The sequence below is a fragment of the Falco rusticolus genome, chromosome 5 (genome assembly GCF_015220075.1).
Source record: "Falco rusticolus isolate bFalRus1 chromosome 5, bFalRus1.pri, whole genome shotgun sequence".
Classification (NCBI taxonomy): Eukaryota; Metazoa; Chordata; class Aves; order Falconiformes; family Falconidae; genus Falco; species Falco rusticolus.
Window position 1 is genome coordinate 24,901,777 of NC_051191.1, and position 20,337 is coordinate 24,922,113.

General features: G+C 37.4%; 1 protein-coding gene across 1 annotated transcript in view; it reads left to right on the forward strand.

Annotated features, from left to right (window-relative positions):
- Positions 1–20,337, forward strand: part of SEMA3A (semaphorin 3A) — a 170,150-nt gene that overhangs the window by 66,128 nt on the left and 83,685 nt on the right. Inside the window, exon 4 of the mRNA XM_037390047.1 lies at positions 2,972–3,091. Coding sequence (XP_037245944.1) covers positions 2,972–3,091 — 120 coding nt within the window. The remainder of the gene's footprint in view (positions 1–2,971; positions 3,092–20,337) is intronic.

The following is a 20,337-nucleotide window of genomic DNA, read 5'->3' on the forward strand; positions in this document are numbered from 1 at the left end:
TTTGAAATTCCCGAGTTGACAAAGGCTTGAATCAGAACTGTAACTTTACTTTGATGTCATTTTTTGTGGTTTAATACCCCTCTTTATTTATTTTTTTACAACCATGTAAAATATATAAAGAAACCTAATCTGTTAGATAGGTGTATGAGAATTTACTGAATAGACCTTAATGGTTCCTTTATATAGCTATAAAACACAGGGAAGCAGTCTGAACTGGACCAGAAACTTTAAATGTTATGTACATTTATTTGTCAGAGTCAAAAGTTTATTGCTGTAGGTATTTACCTTCCTCATTGTTTAACTAGGTTGTGTTTTTCTCAGGCAGCTATGGTAAAAAATATGTTGCACAGGAATGAAGGAGAGCTTAAAAGCAGGGGTGAATAAGCCAAATCTGCTTTTGGAAATGTATTATAAATCCAGAGTAACTTTATTGCTATTAACACATTTACACTACTCTCAATTCTGAACACTTCAAGCACAAATATAGCTATGATAGAGTTAATTGCCCCCACCCCTCACTCCCATAGGCTAAATTAGAATAATTCAGTGAAGCTGATGAATTTTTCTTAATTTCTATCCATAGAAATCAAAGACTCTGTCCCTAAACTAAGCAGGGTTTTCCACCTCACCTTTAAAGTATTAGCTATCTAATACCCTCTTGCTGTACATTACAGATAAGCAGCTGAACAGTATTTAGCAAGTGCGTAAGTGCATATAGAGTCACAGGTGGCGCGTTGCTGTAAATCAGAATAGCTCCTCTGAAATCAGCTCAGTCTGTGTTGATTCACACTGGCTGTGGGTCTAGCTCATGTACTCACAGCATTTTGCAAAGGTATGTGTCCACTGGCCTCTAACATTTCAAGTTCTTCAGGTAGGCAATTTTTTAAAGCTTTAATAAAGCATAGTAGCAGACCACAAAGACATTTCTGAAATTATGGTACATCAAACCAGACAGGGCAAAACACAGTCCTGCTGAACAGTGGTGCGATTGAATTTGGCCAGATACAACTCTAAATGAGAAAATTCTGAATTATTTAATAGTGCACAGATCACTGGTCAGTTTCAAATTATACAGCCAAAGTCAGATTCTCATCTGTAACACAGAATATCAGAATTTAAGAAAGGATCTATTTCAATTTTGTTAATATTTAGTGTCACATGAATTTGTGGTGTTTGCCCATTTTTACTCTTGCAAGCATTGAAATACTAAAACACTTTCATGGTTTTTGCATATTTCTTTTATTAAAAGGAAAAAGGACAACAGCATTAAGAAAAATATCGAAATCTACTTTATAATTTTGGTGATTTATACCAGGTATTTGCTTTAGTACTCTGCTACTGTGACAGTGAAGAGCAGTCCGTAGATACATGTACATATACATATAATAAATGTGTGTTCACGTTTATGTATGTGTGGGAGGAAGAATACATCTGTACCAGAAATCGTGTGTGTTTTTATTAAGAAAGGTCAGAATGGAAAGAATTAAGAGAGACCCCTAGCAACATCCATCTCTATTTCTTTCAATTTCCTGTTGGATTACCGTAACTATCTCTCTTTTCTCTTCCATCTCAGTTGGAAAGATAACATAAATTATCAGCAGTAAGCCAAGGACATAGTAAGATTCAGTATACTTTTCTCTGGGTGCTCCTTTTAATACATTATCATTATCTGTTATGCAGATAAACAATAAAATTGGAAGAGCGATGTCATTTCAGTACAGTCCTTTGTGTAAGGCAGGGAATCGGTATTTTATCTGTGTAAGTTCGTTGATTTTCCCTGTGGTGGCCTAAGGCATGCCTCAGATTGCACATGCATTCTCCTAGCAGAGCCATTAATTTGTGTTTCAGAGTATCTGGTTTAATTAGCAAGCAAGTTACAGAGATGAGTGATGCCAGTTAATGAGATTTCTCTGGAGGTGGTAGCTCAGGTGGTGTTTCTATGGGCCCTGGTCCACGTGGAGAGGTACAGCTGAGTGCTGTACCAAAAAAAGTCATCAAATATGCATAGAAAAGTCCCCTTCATTTTAAACACAAACTTTTCTGGACATGGTTATTTTATTTCAGTGTTCTTACTGTTCTCCTATTTGAAATCCATTTTTTCTAATTGTGTCAGTAGACTGATTTACAGGCATTTTCATCATTTGGTTAGACCCGATTAAAACAAAACTATGAAATAAATGGAAGAAGTTGACATCTTGACTATTAGGTTACACATTTCCATTTTAATAACATTAGGCATTTATAATGACATTTTTGTTAACAGATAACAGATAATGTTTGTACTAGGGATTGTTAGTGTTGCTATTAAGTTTTTAATCACTGAGAACTGGAATGACTCACGATGGGTAATTTACTTAGGTAGAAAAGGTTAAGTTCAAGTCTTGTAAGTTATATTCTAGGGGCTGCCAATAATTGCACTAAAGCTTTGTACACATGTATACATCCTTGTAAAACTGGCCCCTGAACACGGGCAGTTGGGGGTGAGGCAACATTCATATTATTGTTAGAAATGTTATATCAATGATTTGTTTTTCATCAACTCCTTCCATCTGGCCCATCTTTTTTCTAACTGTTACTTAATTGAATACAAGCAAACAGTTGGTCCATTTTTCTTCATTATTTCATTCTGACACATTTCTATAAATGGGTTTTGTCTTACAAACATGGCAATAGCATAAATTACAAAGATGAAGCATGTTTGAGACAAGAATTAGGAAATTTTTTTTGTGTGTAATCTTTTCTTCAGGGGTGGATGCTTAATTAAATGCCAACCAAAGATATTTAAATGAGAACCTAAATCAGGCTATTTATTAAATGCTTAGCAGTAAACAAGCTTTAAACAGCATGAAATGATCACACTTTTAAAACCTGTTCATTTAGCCATATATCCCTAACATGGAAGAGCTCCCCTTAGTCGTAATCACTGAATTAACTCTGTGGATACATTTTTTTCCCTCCCTTTTCTTTGCAGAGAGAATGTGCTAATTTCATCAAGGTGCTTAAGGCTTACAACCAAACCCACTTGTATGCTTGTGGAACAGGAGCTTTTCATCCAGTCTGCACCTATGTTGAAGTTGGAAGCCATCCTGAGGTAAACTATCTTAAAACAGTATTTTTCCTTTTCCTCTTTTTAATCCTTATTGGTGTTTAGCCATGATCTCGTCCTGCCAAAATGTGCTCTTCCAGGTTTCTGTGGCTTGGTGAACAGATCCGGTAAGACCTGCTCCTGCATCAGGTGCTGACGTGCTGATTGATAAATCACAGCAGAATCTGTCCTTTTCTCCCCTGCACAGCATCTTTTCCCCCAGGGGCTTAAATAAATACGAGTAAGCCCATTCTACCTGGCTCATGATATGAATGGCACCGTCTTTTTGTTTGGTTGGGATGTATACCAGTTATAAGAGGGGTAGTTCAGCCTGTGTGTTTTATTCTGGGCCCAGCTCTGTCCTTTAGTCTCCTACCAGTCCGTACAGTTTGGCACCACAGCAGCTTTCTCCCAGCTGGGAATTAAAATAGCATCACACATTCATAAATCCCACTTCTCAGATTTGTCCTAACACACTGACGGGTTTTCATATGTGACCTAGGTTTTGTTTCCTTGTTTTTTAGTGAGAAATAAATCACTTTTTTTCTCTCTTTTCCCTCATATTTTTTTTTAAAAAATCTGTAGCTTGCTGATTTTTGCTTAGTGTTTCAGAAATCTTGCAGTAGCTTTTGTACTGTTTTGTCAGTGACCATCATAATAAATAGATAAACATGGTCTTCCCTGGTGAGAAACAGTATCACGGACAGAAAGCAACAGGACTATGCAAGTTTTTCTGGCTGAAGATTTGATTAGAATGTCTCTGTGCTCCATTTTAATACTCTTTCTCTGCAGAAAAGCCAATCTTTTCCTGTTAAGATGAGTGTGTAATATAAATTAGTCCACTTTACTTTGTTTTCACCCTGGCTTACCCAATATTGCTCGATGGACTGCTTTATGGATATGTGTTACTGGTGAATCCATAGTTGCATTACAGCTTCTGTGATCTTCGAAGAACAGCCCTTTCAAGTTACCTTATGGTTTTGCAATTCAGGTTTGCAGATTTCCCTGAAAATAAAGACTTCATTGTTAAATGAATGAGGACTCGGTTATTTAAAAATCAGAATCTCTTCTTGTAGAAAAATTAACAGACCTTTTGAGTGTTGACTTTGTAGTCTGGGAACCATTTTTCCCTATAAAAATGTCTTTTGATATTTGAAACATAAGTCTTTAAAATGTTCGAAGCATAAGGTTGTGAACAGATAAAGGAGCTGCAAAGTGGAAAGGTGTTCCCCCCCGCCCCCCCCCCCCCTTTAATGCTTTATTCCAGAATGCATTCTTGGCAATTAGTGATTGTCTCTTGACCACACACAGTATGTCATTGCTTACTGCATTAAACAGATTCTCTGCTTCCTGAGATCCATTTGGGAATTGGTAGACATATTAATTAACTCTAGTTCCGTAAGATGTGTGTCAATCAATTCCTGGCTATCTGCCAAGTGAATCTATCTGCAGAGAGATAGCTGGTATGAGGTCATTTACTTCTACATTTGGCTGGTTTATGACTGTGCCATAAAACTAACACACACTTCAGGATTTATAGAAAGGATGAGCAGAGATGACTGGCCAGATCCAACCTTGGTTTAACATTCTGGATTTTGAGAGCCTTCAGTCAATGCTGTGTTTGGCACTGGACCTAGAAGAGGATGTTTGTTTTAGCTTCTTTTTAGCGGTTCCTAACTATAAACAGAATCTAAATTGTTGCTTTTCTTTGGTCATTTATGCAGTAAGTTTGTAAGTCCCCCTGTGCCTGAATCATTCTCATGACCCTTCATTTCGCCTTTGCAAACCAGGGAAGGCAGGAGTATGTTTATCTGAGCTGCCTCAGACACTGCTAGCTTTTGACTTCCTTTTCATACTTAAGCTATGAGTGAAATCATCTTCACCTGCCCTTCTGATGGCACAAGTTTCTGTGTCCTCTGGGCAGGTGTGCAGGAGGGGTCGCTGCCTTCTCAGCCCAGGTCTGTCCATGCAGAGGGAAAGTGGGGCAGGCAGGAGGCAGGAGCACCCACCTCTTCTCAGGCTTTGCCAGTCTGCCTGGGTCCTGTCCCTTGCAAAGCTGAAATTCAGAAGAATAAATGAATTTATTAAGTTTGCAATGAAAAATAATCTGGTCTCCCTCTGTCTCTCAGCTACAGCCTGCTTCTTCCTTTCCTGTATCACCTAGGCAGGAATTTCAAATGTGCATCTCCTTCCTCAGATGGGGAAGAGGAGGGTGCTTGATTGACAGTAGCTATTAGAAACACCACAAATGGTGGGGGATGGGGGCGGGGGGATATACAATATTAACCCCCATACCCCTGCTCCCTGCATCTGTGAGAGCCAGATGGTTTACGTTGTCATGTCAGACAGCAGTGCTGGACGTGTCAAAGGGCCACTACTTCTGTGTCATGTACAGTGTCTACCTCCCCAGCATACTAAAAGTAGTTAAAAGTGTCAGCAAAGGCAAGCGATTGCTTTTGAATTAAAAAAGAAAAATGCCATTTAAAACATTTCCTGAAGATTCATTTTCTGCCACAACACTTGAGGAAAATTAACTGGCTTTGCCATCTGCTTATTTATTTTTCAAGCTCTTGGAGAGGTAAATGTGAACTGATTAGCGAAATAGTCAGGGAATGTACCTATTGTCTGATAAGATTGCTTGTTTACGTGAGCTCTGAATATAATCCACCTGCCTGGGTCCGATGGAGGAGAGGAAATTAGTGTGCGCCAAACTAAAGAGGATAGAGGAGTGAAATTTAAAAAAAGAGTGGCAAGCGGTACAGGAGTCACTGGAAGCAATTGGAGTAAGCTGCAGGAGGCTGGGATATGGCCCAGTTTTTATGATGGGGAAAGGAAATAAATTACTTTCTGTGACAGTCATAAATATGAATTGTTGTATCTGTTGAATATCTCTTCGATATGAACCAGCGTATCGCAGCCCCGTTCCATACTTGAAGAAAACCATTTCTAGTGATGAAACTAGGCAGATCTAATTGAGTTTGATGAAGTACAGTATCAGAAATAATAATAAAAAGGTAAAAGAATATGAACAGCATGCTGTGCATCTGATTAAAAATGATCTGCGCAAATGTATACAACCTAATATGTTGTGAATTACACTACAATCTAAAGAGTAAAGCAGACTAATCTTCACTTAAATCCATTCCAGATGTGTAAGTGAATAACCACAGTATTTAGAGAGAAGAATAAAGTTAACGTTTGAATAGACTTTAAGCACGTAAGCCATGAGTAAGCAGGAAAGAACATATCTGGAGAGAACGTAGCATGTGTATACACAGAATATACCTGAGGAGAGCCTAATTTAAAGCTGGAGATCATCCATTGGGGAGGCTATATGTGTACTTTCACTGAATGGGGCAAACCGGCTCATATGCAGACATCCATATTGTACGTGCATAAGTGTAGGCAAGATGACCTCACCTACACCAACTTCAGGTATACGGGGTTAGGCAATATGTGGCATTCCCTCCACATAATGCAATATAAGACAAGAAACCAATTACCAGACAAAACAAGAAAGTAATTAGCAAAGCCCTGTTCTGCTCCTACTGACTTCTGAGGAAACAGGCTTGGATGTGTGGGAATGCTGTGCTTAACAGTTACACAATTACACTGGTCAGATCTGTGCCTGAAACAAACAAACCCAGCAGCAGGGAGGCACAGGGGTGCGTTAAACCCACTAGGAAATCACAACAGGATGCGGAATACACCTGCCTGTGCATGCCAGAGCAGGGGGGGAGCCCTGCTCCCTTTCCCCAGGGCTCCCTTTGGGGCAGTTTCTGTGAGCCAGCAGGGAACACTCCTGTTTAGGAAAGACCAGGATTTTCCATTTGCTTAACCCTTACATACAGGTGGAGGTATAGAGAATGCCCTACAGAACCTTCTTGGTTTTTTTTTTTAATTTTTTTTTATTCGTTACACGCTCAGGCATTGCCAGAGCTGTACAAAACGGTTTGCCAGATCCTCAGCAGGAATACATTAGGGTTTCTTCAACAGAGGTAAATCAATAGATGCTGTCTGAAGAACCAACACGGCTTCTTTTATTGTCTCCTAATTCCAAATTTCTTGTCATTGTCTAACAGATTAAAACTCATTTTTAACTGTATGAACTTAAAAGGTCTGGGATCACTTTACTTGCAGGTTATTTCTCATTCTTAATCAATAAAGAAGCTCTAAATTTAGTTCAGATTTATGATGTACATAAAACATTAAGTTATTGCATATGAAGTTATATAACGCTACCACCTGTAACATATTTGCTTTTTCCGGACTCTGTGTATTTTAAAAATCTTTGGTTCAACTCATAAAATTTTGCTGAATTATACTTTCCACTTTCTTTTTTTTCTTCCCCTCTTTCTGTACTTCACATTAGAAGAGGTCTAGAGTGCATTTTGTAAGTAATGCACATCCTGTTCTGATACGTTTATGCATCTGTCTTTTTTGTCTGTATATATACCTGTATGCATTGTATATATGTATATAGTGATGGAAGAGCAGTTTTTTCTAAGAGAATGACTTTGAAGGAACACATTACCTGAATGACCAGCGCTACTGCTGGTAGAAAACATGTTGTGTTTCATTATCTAATATAAAATTCAGGGCGAAACATTGACTTCAGTAGTAGCAGATGTGGCTTAAATGTGCCTAACGTCATTGAAGACAGCAGAGCTGTGTCAGTTTACATCAGTTGAGATTCTGACCTGTGGTTTTTAAATGAAACATTTGAGCAAATGATTTCTTAAGTTAAGAATCACCTCAGGCTAATTTTCTTTCCATCTAATTAATTATACCTTTATATGGCGTTGATATGCTTACCAAATACATAGAGAAAATAATGAAGGAAAAGGGTATGGTTAAAAGATTTTTCTCATTTGTGATATAACAGTTGTGTGATAGAGCTATTGTTTGTGCCACACTAGTTCTAAGCATTGCTATAATCACTGAGAAATGCGGATGATGGAAAATCTAGTTTAGAGATTGTAACAGCCTATTTTAGTTCAGTGATGCTTTAACCTTTCAGACCACTAGTATCCTGTTACTATAGTACATGAAAACAGAGCCGAAAAGCCAGATCACTAGCTTCTGTGCTGTATAAGTAAAAGAAAGCATTTCTTAGATGTTTAAAGGCTGATATACTTCACCCTTTTCCATAAAAAGCAAGATAATGATTTCTGTGATATGGGGAAATCCCAGGTCCTGGGCCTTTTTGCTGTACTGACGTTCCTGTCTGCGGAGGATGGACGGCAAGTAACAGGATAGTTGGTGTTAGGCACACATCTGTCAAGGCATCTCACAGGGCCAGTGGCCAAAATTGCAAAATAAATGGGTTTGATTCCTCTGAAGGCTGTTGGGTCTGCAAACCATCACTTCTGCTGCTTCACATGACATCGATTTCCAGTCCCTTAGGCTACCCTGCATGAAAACTGTTTGCTTAAAATCAGGCTTTTCACACATGTACAATTTACCTCCACTTGTTAAAAGAATAAATCTTGGCACAGCTATAACCTTCCCAGCATTTTGGAATTATATAGTATTATATACAATTATATGTAGCTGTATATAGCTTATAATTCTTTTTCCAAGCTGTAATTCACTATGCCATTGGTTGGGAAGGGATATGCTATGAGAACTTTCCAATGACCTGAAGACAATATTTACAAGAGATGTACAGGGAAGGGACAGAGAACATGACAGTCCTTTCTCATAAGACAACCTAAGCAAACTGGTTATTCTGGTAAGGTCTGACAAATATTTCTGTAAGGAAACCAAGATGTGTTGTTGGAAGCTTTACACATTTTTAAGGACCGTGATGCAGAAACATGCATATCGTACAGGCTGAGCACTGTGTCCCAAATGGCAGCTCTTGTTATGTGGCATTACCCTGTGATAAAGTTGCAGAAGGTCACCATAAAAAGGTAACTCAATTCCCATTTAACAGGCTTTTTGAAAAACTCCATAAACTCCTTTGTAAACAAATATTAATCATGTTAATGTATGTATGAAGGCCTGTCTTTGAATGCACCACAGGTCTCCTTTGATTTTAGCTGGATTTTGAACACTTGGTCAGCTAAAAAAGAAGTTAAACTGGGAAAACTCCGATTTTTCAAAACTTCATCCTGTCATTCCCAAGCAAAATATAACTCCAATAAAATTTAATTTCCAGAGTAGATCCTTTAAAGTAGGACTATTAGGCTTTATGTGATAATTTAGCTGTCGGAATAGTTTAATTTATGAGGCAAACTTCTCTCAGCTGAATAGCACACATGGCAGAAATGGCTGACATCTTTCCTACCCCTCACTGCTGGGAAAGTCTGCACAGCTGCTACGGCTATTTCATCCTCAGCAAACTGAGACACTGAAGAGAAAGATTTTGAAAGAGATTATTTTTCCATGTATCTTATTTTAACAAGATAAGAATCAATTTCCTAATAAAAATTATAATGCATACTAAACTTTTGATGTAAACCACACAGTTAGAGGTATAACAATTTAAATCTGTAGCTAGTGTTTATTACCCTGACATATTCAATTAAGAAGGATGTGCCTATATGACAGCTGAATATTTGACAACTAGCTGATCCATTTGATCTTCCATTTACTAGTGTAAAGGTGTGTTTGTAAGAATAGGACTATTCCAAATCATATGCCTGCAAAGATTCCGGCTTAATATCTTAAAATTCAGATGCAGTACAAATATCATTTTTGGGGGGAAAGTATTTAGTAAAGGGGTCATACTTTAAACGTTGACAGGAAATGTGAACATCTTAGGTTTTCAGCTGTCATGTAATGAATTTAGTCCTGCCCTTCCGTATTTCATAATTGCACCTAAGCAATTTGGAATCTATGTATGTCTACAGTGACAGAAAGTCAGTAATTACGTCTGGGGTTCACTTGGAGATTTACAAGTTGAGCATTTACATGCAGTAAATGAAATGAAGTTTTAAACTATCACAAGTGAAAATGGTGTGGTTGGCTGTTTTATTTCTCCACTTTTATTCATCAGCCTACAGACTTAAACGATTTAGACAAAATGGAAGCACAGTTCTTTAATAAGTCATACAAAGGAGAGGTGTAAGATATGATGAGAAGCAGGACAAAGACATGGAATTTACAACCACAAGGGACATTTGTTGCACAGCAGAAACCACTAATGAAACTCCTGTTTTTATTCAAGTCTGATCAGTTCAGCTGTTCAGTAACTAACTTTTGTTTAGGACTCGATAAATATATCAAAATTGCTATGGCAGACCTCCAGATTTGTCCTTAAGTAAAAAAAAAAAAAAAAAAAAACAAAAAACAAAACCAAACCAAAACAAACAAACCAAAAAAACCTCCCCAAAAAACCCAAAACTCTAGAACCTTACTACTTTACTATGACTTTATACATACATTTTAAAGGAAATGGAAATGAAAGTCACTCCACAGGTGGAGTTCCACCACTGTACAGTTTGGTTTTAATTGAAAACTTCCCTGAGATGGGAGACAACTGGTGAGGATATGGTCTGTAGAGAGTCTTGGTGTTTTTGAGGATCTGGTCTGACCGCAAGAGACATGCAATGGCACAAAAAGCTTGGTAAGTAGCAAGATCCTGCATATTCTTCTCCGGTGTTGAAAAAAACTGCTCACACAAAGTAACTGTTAGCACAGATATAATGTTTTTTAGATATTCTCAGTGCAAAAAGAGTCTAGTGTGAATGACAGTGTCAAATTGGAACCCCTGCCTTCTAATGAGAGGAATCTGCGCTAGCATGCTTCCACTGAGATAACTGAGAAAACCATTGTCCTGTCACCATACATGGCTTTTGCCTTCTGTGGCTGAGAAATGCTGGTTGATTACAGTGGAGAACTGTATACAGTATGCCACAGCTGAATGACTTCCATGAATAAGAAGCTAAAGCCAGTCGACATATTCATTAGGTTCAAAGAATTGAGTCTCAGAACTGTGGGAAAACTTTTGTTTATGCTGCTGGAGGGGAGGGAAAAAAAAAAGAAAAAAAAAAGAGTGAGATAGAAAGAGACCTCCATGGAAGTAAATTTGCAGAGTGGAGCATGCACATGCAGACATGCAGAGCTGTTGAGTGGATTTTCACTTACACCCCAAGCAATGTCTTGCTTTGTGAGTCCATGTCTTAAAACCATGGGTAGCTTTGAATATACTCAGATAACAAATGATTCCAGTTAAAGATACTCTAAGATCTGGGTTTAATTTCTTTCTTTCTTTCTTTCTTTTTTTTTTCTTTTTTTTTTTTCTCCTTGTTTTAAATGTGAGGTGATTTTTCCTAGTACTAGTTGTCTTCAGTGAAGTTCTCTAGGACTTATACTGGTGTAACTAAGGCTCAGGTTCACTCTTCATTTGTATGGTCACAGAAAAAACAGGAAGCTCTAGCATTGTTAGAATGGTGACTCAGAGTGTTATGACTGCTTTAAGAAAATTAATTTTAGTGATGGTTACCAGAGGAGCTGAAAATACACCCACTGTTTTCATTTGGATGTTCATTATTTCTCCTATCAATTAAAGGATGTTATGATGAATTATTTATCTCCACAATGTAAATATTCCCACTGGCACATGATTACCTTACTTTACCATGAGATGAAACAGTTTTCCTAATTCATTACAGACTTGATTGTACTTTTAAGAGAGAAGGCAATCATATTAAGATGTTGATCCAATTTTCTGGGTGGGAATATTATGTTCGTTCATCAACAGAGCCCATACTGTTTCTAGTAGCACAGAAGTTCAACATTTGCCTCTTGTTAGAGTAACAATTGAAAACATTAGCCTAACTTCACAATCATGCAACATATGCAAAATTTCATCCACACACCTCCCAAAACAAAAGACAAGTATGGCTGAATCCTTTGATCTCTCGACCAACATGGGGGGAAAAAAATAAAAAAATAAAATAACAAACCACCATCTGTTGGGAAACCAGTGTAATAAAAACAGTGGAAAGCCAGCCTATAGTATAGACTGACTTAATTGAGGAAATTACTTATAAATAGGATTATTTCTTGATTTAGAGGTGCAGGAGGAAGCAAAACTGAAAGAAGGAGTTACCAAGCTCACATTTGGATAGCTTAACATCAAAGCAATATTATTCATTGTGGGACCCACGTCACAAGGCTCCAGTTGACAGGGGCTGACTTCATAAAGACTCACATTTTAAGTGTCATTGCTGCTGCTGAAGGAATTGACTGTATTTTGTTTGTAGCTCAGTACAAACATCTTGCTAAATAGTCTTTAAACAACTGAGGTCATGACACAGCAGGTTTTAGCTGTGGGTCTTGCACCACATACAGGCTACGGGGCTGTGAAATGCAGAACAGCAAACTAACCAGTGATACTAAATATTCAGACAGAAAGACCTAACCGAGAACCTACTGATTTCCACTAACTTCATTTGTCTTTATCTAAAGTTTTATGAGAGCTGGTGTGTTTTGAAGTGCTTTTCAAGCCTAGTTTTTAAAGGCTGTAGGATATATTTAACTCTTGGAAGTTACATGCGAGTCTGAAATCACTGCCTCTTTCCACGCTTCCAGACCAACCTAATATTTATAGTTTCTGCAAGTTTACATTGTGGGAGCTTCGTGGTACGTCAGCATGGTGACTGGCTTGCAGGTTGTCCCAGGAGGGGGCCCAAGGGAGGCTGCGTACAGCCGTGGTCCAAGCTGCTCACGCCTGAGCTTCTCCTCAAAACCTCCTCTTGATGTTGCTTCTGGCAGTAAGAGTCTTATTCATTCAAGATTCCCAGAAGAGGGGCATTTCCCCAAAGGAAAGATGAGAACACTTGTGGATTTAAAAGCAATCTATCAGATTCAGGAAAGAAAAAAGTCACTTTCCACAATGGAAGGCCTCTTCGGTGTGTTTCCAAGCTCCTTATACATCTCATCCTTTCAACAGCTGCGTTTGGCATGACAAAACTGGCTTCTTCACAATGATTAAATCTTATTTCTCCTTTGATAAAATGCAGAGCAACTGCAGGTGAAACTACTATTTCTGTGAGTAAACAGCAGTACCTAAGTATCTGCAACAGTTGCCTGATGGAACAGGAAATAATTGTACTTCTGCTATCTTGACCATCCCCATTTTTATGCACAGACTCATATTTATGTGAAAGAGCTTTCATAATACTTTCCAGATGCCTCCTTGCCTTTACAAGATTTTGAAACTGAGTTTCTTCCCTGCCTGGTGTTATACAGTGTCTCAAATTTGTTACTAACTTGGTTCAAATCATGAAATTCTACTATTCCATAGTTCAGTAAGAAAATAATGCTAAATATTGATGTTTTGATTATTGATTAGTACTTTCCTTCTTATGGAGAGAGGTTACTGAGCTGTGTAAGAAAGCGAGTAGGAATGAATCCCATCTATGCCATACACACAGAGAAGATGGCTACAAGAGGAAGGATCTCTGCAAAACAAGAGCAGATACAGTTTGACCATTGTGTCACTTTCTAACTTTGATGAATACCTTTATAAAAGATAAAGAAAATGTTTCTTATCAGTATACAACCTTTCATCTTTTTGCATCACATCTTCTGCTGGCATAAGATGACACTGATAGATTAACAACCAGGTATTTCAGGATCTTGAAGGTCTTACAGGAGAGAAAATCCTTGATCCTTCTTTAAAAAATATTTTAATGTGAATAGAGACACAATAGAGCAATGTAAGCTTGATTGCTTCAGTAGTACCTGTCAGCAGCAAGAAAATTCTGGTTTAGGAATGGGTCATAGCTTAGACAAAGACTGTATTTTGTGCATAAAATTATCTAAAAATAACAGAGATGAAAGCGGTGCATAGGCTTAATTATCTGTTTTATACATTAGTTCGTCTCTCTTTTGCCATGAAGAGTTAATCAATTTACTGTTAAAAGACTGTGGCAGATTAAGAATAGTGCTGAAACAGGCAGTGTTTTAAATATTTGTGCTTGTCCCATATGCCTACTGCTTGTGTGATGCTGGAAATCAGACTAAGTGATCACAGCAACTCTTCCTGTCCTCAAAATCTAATAAAACCACTAGAAGTGAGTTGGGGGAAAAAAAAATATTTAGTCTTCCATTCATTCTCAGTTCTAGCTTACATCGTTTGTAACAACTTGCTTTCTGTTTGTGGCGCTCGGTAAGTCTGTTGGGAAATGTGCCGGCTCCTCTTTATGCTTCTGAGCGTAAACCGTGGAGAATCTCTGTATCTTCCCTCAAATACCGTTCCTGTGAGAGAAATGTTCTGTGCCCTTCTGTTCCTTCCTTCACCTCTCCCTCATTTATGTAAGACGAATAATTTAGTGACTATGACCTGACTTAGATGAAATCCATGCCTCTTGACTTGTTCATGCCTCTGTGGACTTTGAGTAAATTAGTTATTTCCTAAGTAACTCATATAATTGGAAATGGTGAGTAACTTTCCACCATTACTTGGGAACTCAAGGGAAGATGAGCTGATACCTGCTTTTTTCTTTCTCTTCAGCTTCTGTATGATTTGCTGTAGACAATTCACATATGGTTATTTTTATTTATTCCCAGCAGGAAACTTTGTTTTTAAAAATGTGGTTTTTCTTTAGCTCAGTGAGTCAGAAAAAAAATGTGAGAAACACATTGGATGAAAAACCAGTCACCACTGGAAAACTTAGCTAAAAAGAGGTGTTGTGCAGAAGGAATAAATGTATCATGAGGAATTCATGCCTATCAGAATTAGCAGTGACTTGCTATGCCATCTAATCTATTAATTTGTGTACGTTTGCAGTCCTCTGCAAGTCTGGACTGTCTTCTCACCTGTAGAGATAGAAACAACAACTAGTGATTCTTGCAGTGCAGCATTAAATTGCATTTTAATTAGTTTGTTTCCAAATATTGCATGGCTAATCATAATTATATACATTGCCCAGCCCTAAGCAACTCTTCTCCTATTCAGTGTCTATATCGAACGGTTCCAGAAGAGCTGTCATATAACTTTTCTCTTGTGTGATTGTATTATTTTAGCTAAGAAATTCTATGGATTAATGAAAATCTATGGATTCCTCTGAGCTGCAACATGGTCACACTCAGGGAGATATGTTAATAAACGTTCACAAGTACATAATCAGATGAGAACACAATACTCTCCATTAATGAAATATGATCCATAATGAATCTTGCATGGGCGTGCTGATAACTACCTTTAGGTTAAAGTGCTCGGATGGATGTCAGAGTATAACAATATCTGTCTTAGATGTGTATCATTACAGCAAAGTAATTAAAGGTTACTTAGCTGTTAAATGGTTACCTTGGAGGAATCCTTCAGTAATGTGGCTTCAAACATGCCTTTACAATGACATTAATTAAGCAAATTAAATATCAGCCTTGTAGTAATCTATTCTATGTACAGAGTATCAGGCATATAAAACGTATAAAATGATTGGTGGCAGAAAGGTGAGAACTTCAAGATATGGCCATTTGTTTTTAAACATAAAATGATCGTGTTTGTTCTGTATGTAAAATAAGGCTCGTGCTATAGGGTTAAAAAGAACAGTGACAAAATAGCTGAAGGGAAATGGAATGTCAAAATTATCACGGTCGTGTTCCACGTGCTGTGGGAGTGGAAAGCTCAAGTAGCACCATTCAGAATGAGAGAAGTATTAAAATTCACTTGATCTTTTTCACACTTCTGCACTACATGGAGTTAAAAGCCTGTTAAGGAATGACTAGATTTTTGCTAGCAGCTCAGTCTGACTCATCGGGAGGATGCTTTCAGGGATTACTAGCTTGCTGCCTTCTTCTGTATTTAATATAAACCACACCAGGAAAGTTGAGCAAGCGGCTTGATCTGGATATAAACATTTCTCATCACCCATTTGAGTGGGAATGCAACATAGGCAACACCAGTGACAGAGCATTACAGACATGAGAGAAATTTATTTTTACCCCATAATTTCCATGCTGGATTGAATTATCATTTCATAGATTTTTATTTGAAAAAGTAATATCCTAGAATTATACAGCTGGCAATGACAAATACATAGCCCATTCTGCTTTTTTCTGTGTTTAAAGAGAAACAATCCGCTAGATAAATAGATCATTCATCTGAGACCTTTTCATATGTAAGCAAGGAGGTGTAAAGTTCAGATCTCTGCTGTCCTCCTGAAACATTGGCCTTGCTCTAGGCAATGACATTACTCACATACCTGGAGTTTACCCTTATTTGAATGTGTTGCCTGGTCATGTCTTTTGGCAAAACAGGAAAAAAAAAAAAAATCTCAGATTTTGTGAGCTGCAGAAAACTTTGCTCACAACACAGCTGGACAAGTACTGGCAGAAAAAAAAGGAAAGATGAAGAATTCTTGATAGAAATCTGCCTTTTTCATGCTATGATAGATGGTTCTAGACCAGTGAGATAATTAGCAGTGGTGGCACCATCTTATCGGTGATATGCAAAGTTGCTGTACATTTTGGTTGAGGATGACACCAGTGTTGTGGTTTCTTCTCCAGTCCTCAGGCTTCTGTCCAGGCCAAGTGGTTGGGCCTTAATTGATTTTGCTCCCTGCAATTCAGATTTCTTGAAAGATGAAGCTTCAATCATTGACCTGTGAAAATGATCCCATGTCTCCGGGCCAAAATAATTCCCAGACCAGCTAAATAGCAGTGATGGAGCTATCTATCCACTGAATAATCTTCAAAGATTCTCTGCACATATAAGGGCCAAGCTTACTTATAACATGTTAAGCGTAAAAACAAAACAACAACAAAAAAGTCTTTATACTGGGATTCTCCAAGAATTGGTTAGTTTCCTAAGCTGCAGCTTCTCAGATTGTACAGACTTTTTCTCCTTGGGCACAGTAAAAACATATATGCTGATTGGTTCAGCCTGATTCCAAACCTGGAATCAGCTTTTGAAGGGGGATTAGAAAAAAAAAACAAAAAACAAACCACCAGGCTAAGAGAGGAAGACTCTTCCTATGAGTTCTTTTGCCCTGAGGTATGATTTATTTTTTTTAATTATGAACTGGTAAACGTGTAATCAGAAAACAAATGGCATTGATTACTTTTTCAAAGCAGTAACTCTCTAATAATTTCATCCTATACTTCCAGGTTGTTTGAAGTACAGAACCAACAGAAAACCTGAAAGCATTTTGCTGTTTGTATAAATCAACATTACCTTCTGTGGCTAACATTTATTTACAAGCTTGCAAAGGGTTTCATAAGGGTTATGAGTGCATCTACAATACAAACCATGTGTCAAACAGCAGAAAACTGCAGGGCAATAGTGCTGTTGTTTTTTCCTTTTACTTGATCCAGTTTTGATGTTCTGTTTGGCTAAGCATCAGTGGTCATGAAGGTGGTATATCAACAATAGTCATGGTGGCGTATTCAATTTATTGTTGCTGGTTTAGGCGCTTAACCTCATTTACTTCTTCTGCATAACAATTTATTTTATTCTGTTTTAACAAACCTTTCTGTTTATGCATTTCATCATCTTTCATTATAGGAAACATGGATCTGGTTTCATTACTTAAGCGTGGGAGTAATGAAAGTGTAAGTCATCAGCAACCTACTGTTGTTATACCTAGGGTCTTTTCCCAGAATACTTACTGAATAACAAGCCCCTTGAAGTTAGTAGAGTTTAGTCTAGATCATGAATTTTGATTCCTAACTAAAAAAGCTGCAAAACTCATACTGAATTTAGGGCATGGAAAGATTGGGCATCATTTAGCATTGAACAAGGCCACAAAGATTCTTCCAGCAGGTATAATATAATAGTAAATGGTTCAGACACAAGTACAAGATTTATGTATTCTCTTAAAGATTGGTGGGAATAAATAGAACAGCGATGGAGAAGCTGACTTTGTTTAAGTTCAGTGAAGAAAGGGAGCCAAAAAAGCAAAGTTTGGACAAGGCAGTGGAAGTTTTGCTTGTGAAAATGTATGACTTAAGCCTTGTCCATAAACAAACTTGTGAATGTCTCGCTAAGTGCAAATCCCCGCACAGGCATTCTCATTTCAGTTAAAGTAGTATTTCAGGTCTGGTCTTAAGCTGCCTGAAAGTAACTGAAAATAAGCTACCCTTAAACTGAGCTCACTGTGTCGACATGGAGTGCATGTGTTTACTAGAATCTCATTACATTCAAGCATGGTGATGCAAGTCTGCAGATTAGTGCTTGCATTGAAAAGGCTGTTTAGCCTTTCAAAGGATTTTGCAGGAAAGCAAGCTGGAATACAAACCCTTTCTGCTTGTCATTTGTAGGTTTGTGAATTTGGCTTTTATTTCTTTGTGCAAATGTGTTTTCATGCAGACACTGAAAAGCCATGACCCTCTGTAAAAAGGATTACCTTGAAGGGAGGTAGTAAGACTACAGTGTAAAGGATGGATAATACAGAAATGCTAAATCTCTCTGTGCAAAGATTATAGCACAATAAATTTGTTAACTCAAGGTACTTTCCTGACATTATAAAAACACTGACATATCAGAACCACAAAATAAAAGCCTTAAAGAGAGAGCTAAAAGAAAATAAAGGAAAATGTCTGTTATTTTTTTGTAAAGGATGATATAGAATCCCTTAAAATGTGATTTATTTTAGCTGACATTGCAGCAAGTAGTTTAGATAACAAAATGACTTAGATATTATTTTTACAATCGGTCGATTTCATGGGGTATTAAAGATAATAAATAAGGGAATACTTTACCACAGATAATAAAAGTAAGAAAAGCTGGAGATTTCAGTTACTTACAAAAAAGCCTGCTTACTCATATGAAGCAATGACTTACTCTCATGAGCATCATTAGCCATCTGAGTAAGAGGAATCAAATCCTCATGCAAAATTATTCCTTTGGTGGAAAACAAGAAAAAGAACAGGGGTGTTTTTTTCAGTTCACACCTACAACATCTTTCATACTTGTTTGTCTGTGTAGCAAGCAGTATGGTTGGAAACAAATCCAGGCTTAACCCTTCTAAAACTTCCCAAAGAGATAAAAGTAATATCCTTTGGGGTTAACTAGGATTTAAATTAGTGCAAGAGCACTGGAGCAGAAATATTTTTTCAGTGTTGGCTTTCCAGTTTTCCCTGGTCTTGAGTCAGGAAAATACCACGTTTGTGATAGCTTTTATGAATTTAAGATCACATGGTTACATGTTGTACCTTAACAGGGACCATATTTAAAAACAAGTTTAAGTGCTGTCTTTAGTTTTGGACTTCAGATACTAGAAAAACAGTTTTAATCTATTCCTGAAATTTAGCCACGTGAATTTGCATTTTCATATTTCCACACCTAACTAGCGGAATGTAAATTAGACATCAAAGGCACCATATTCATGTGTGCTTATGAGGCTTAGTAACTTCAGGCTCGTTTTCAATGGTATGCCTAAAAATCTTAATGCCATTAATAGTAATTGTCTCTGAGTTTCTTTGAGGAAAATATAGATGGAAGGATATGTAAAAACTACAAAACCAAACTTACAAAGAAAACATGTGTCCTTGATCTTTCTCGAGGCCTTGAATGTAAAAAAAAAAAAAAAAAAAAGAAAGGTAGTTGAACATTGTACTTCAGAATAAACATTGAAAGTGTTCATATTAACAATAAGATGTAATACATCCCAATGGACTTCTCTCTTTTCAAGGGCTTCTAAGAATTTCTAAGAAATACTTATTTCAAATGAGCATACCTTATTTCAAAATTTCTGGTGTTGGTCAATCCAAAATATGTACTACAGGCCAAATTCATTACAGACAAGACTGGTGTCTATTAACTACACCATAGTATTAAGTGGGTTTTTATTCTTATTTTTAAAACTTAAGTTCTAGAAAAATGACTTTTTTTTCTAATATTCTACCCCCCAAAAAACCCCAAAGTAAACAAAACCCCTCCACATAGGTATTTCTTTCAGTAGCCAGATAATCACGATGAGTAAGTGGTTCAGGCTTCCCTACCTGCTTTTTTCTCTTTTGGGAATGCTACTTCTAAGTCACTTGGACTCCTCCAGGCTGACAAGACTGAAATAAAATTTGAAAAAAAAGAGTGTGAGAAGCTGAAACAAATTTCACCCAAGGACTTGCTGAAGAGCAGAAGCGATGTTGTAGTAGAAGCCAATATATTAAGCAGGGAAATAAAGTTTGGATGTGAAGGTTAGTGCCTCCTGTAAGGAGGATTTTAAATGTAGTAGCCATCTGATAAGAGGTGAGGTGAGGAGAGCTATAAAAATAAGCATGAATAACTGCCACTATCATTACATAGAGGAAGGAATGAAACTTAATGCTGAGTTTAGTTGCAGTAGCTAAAT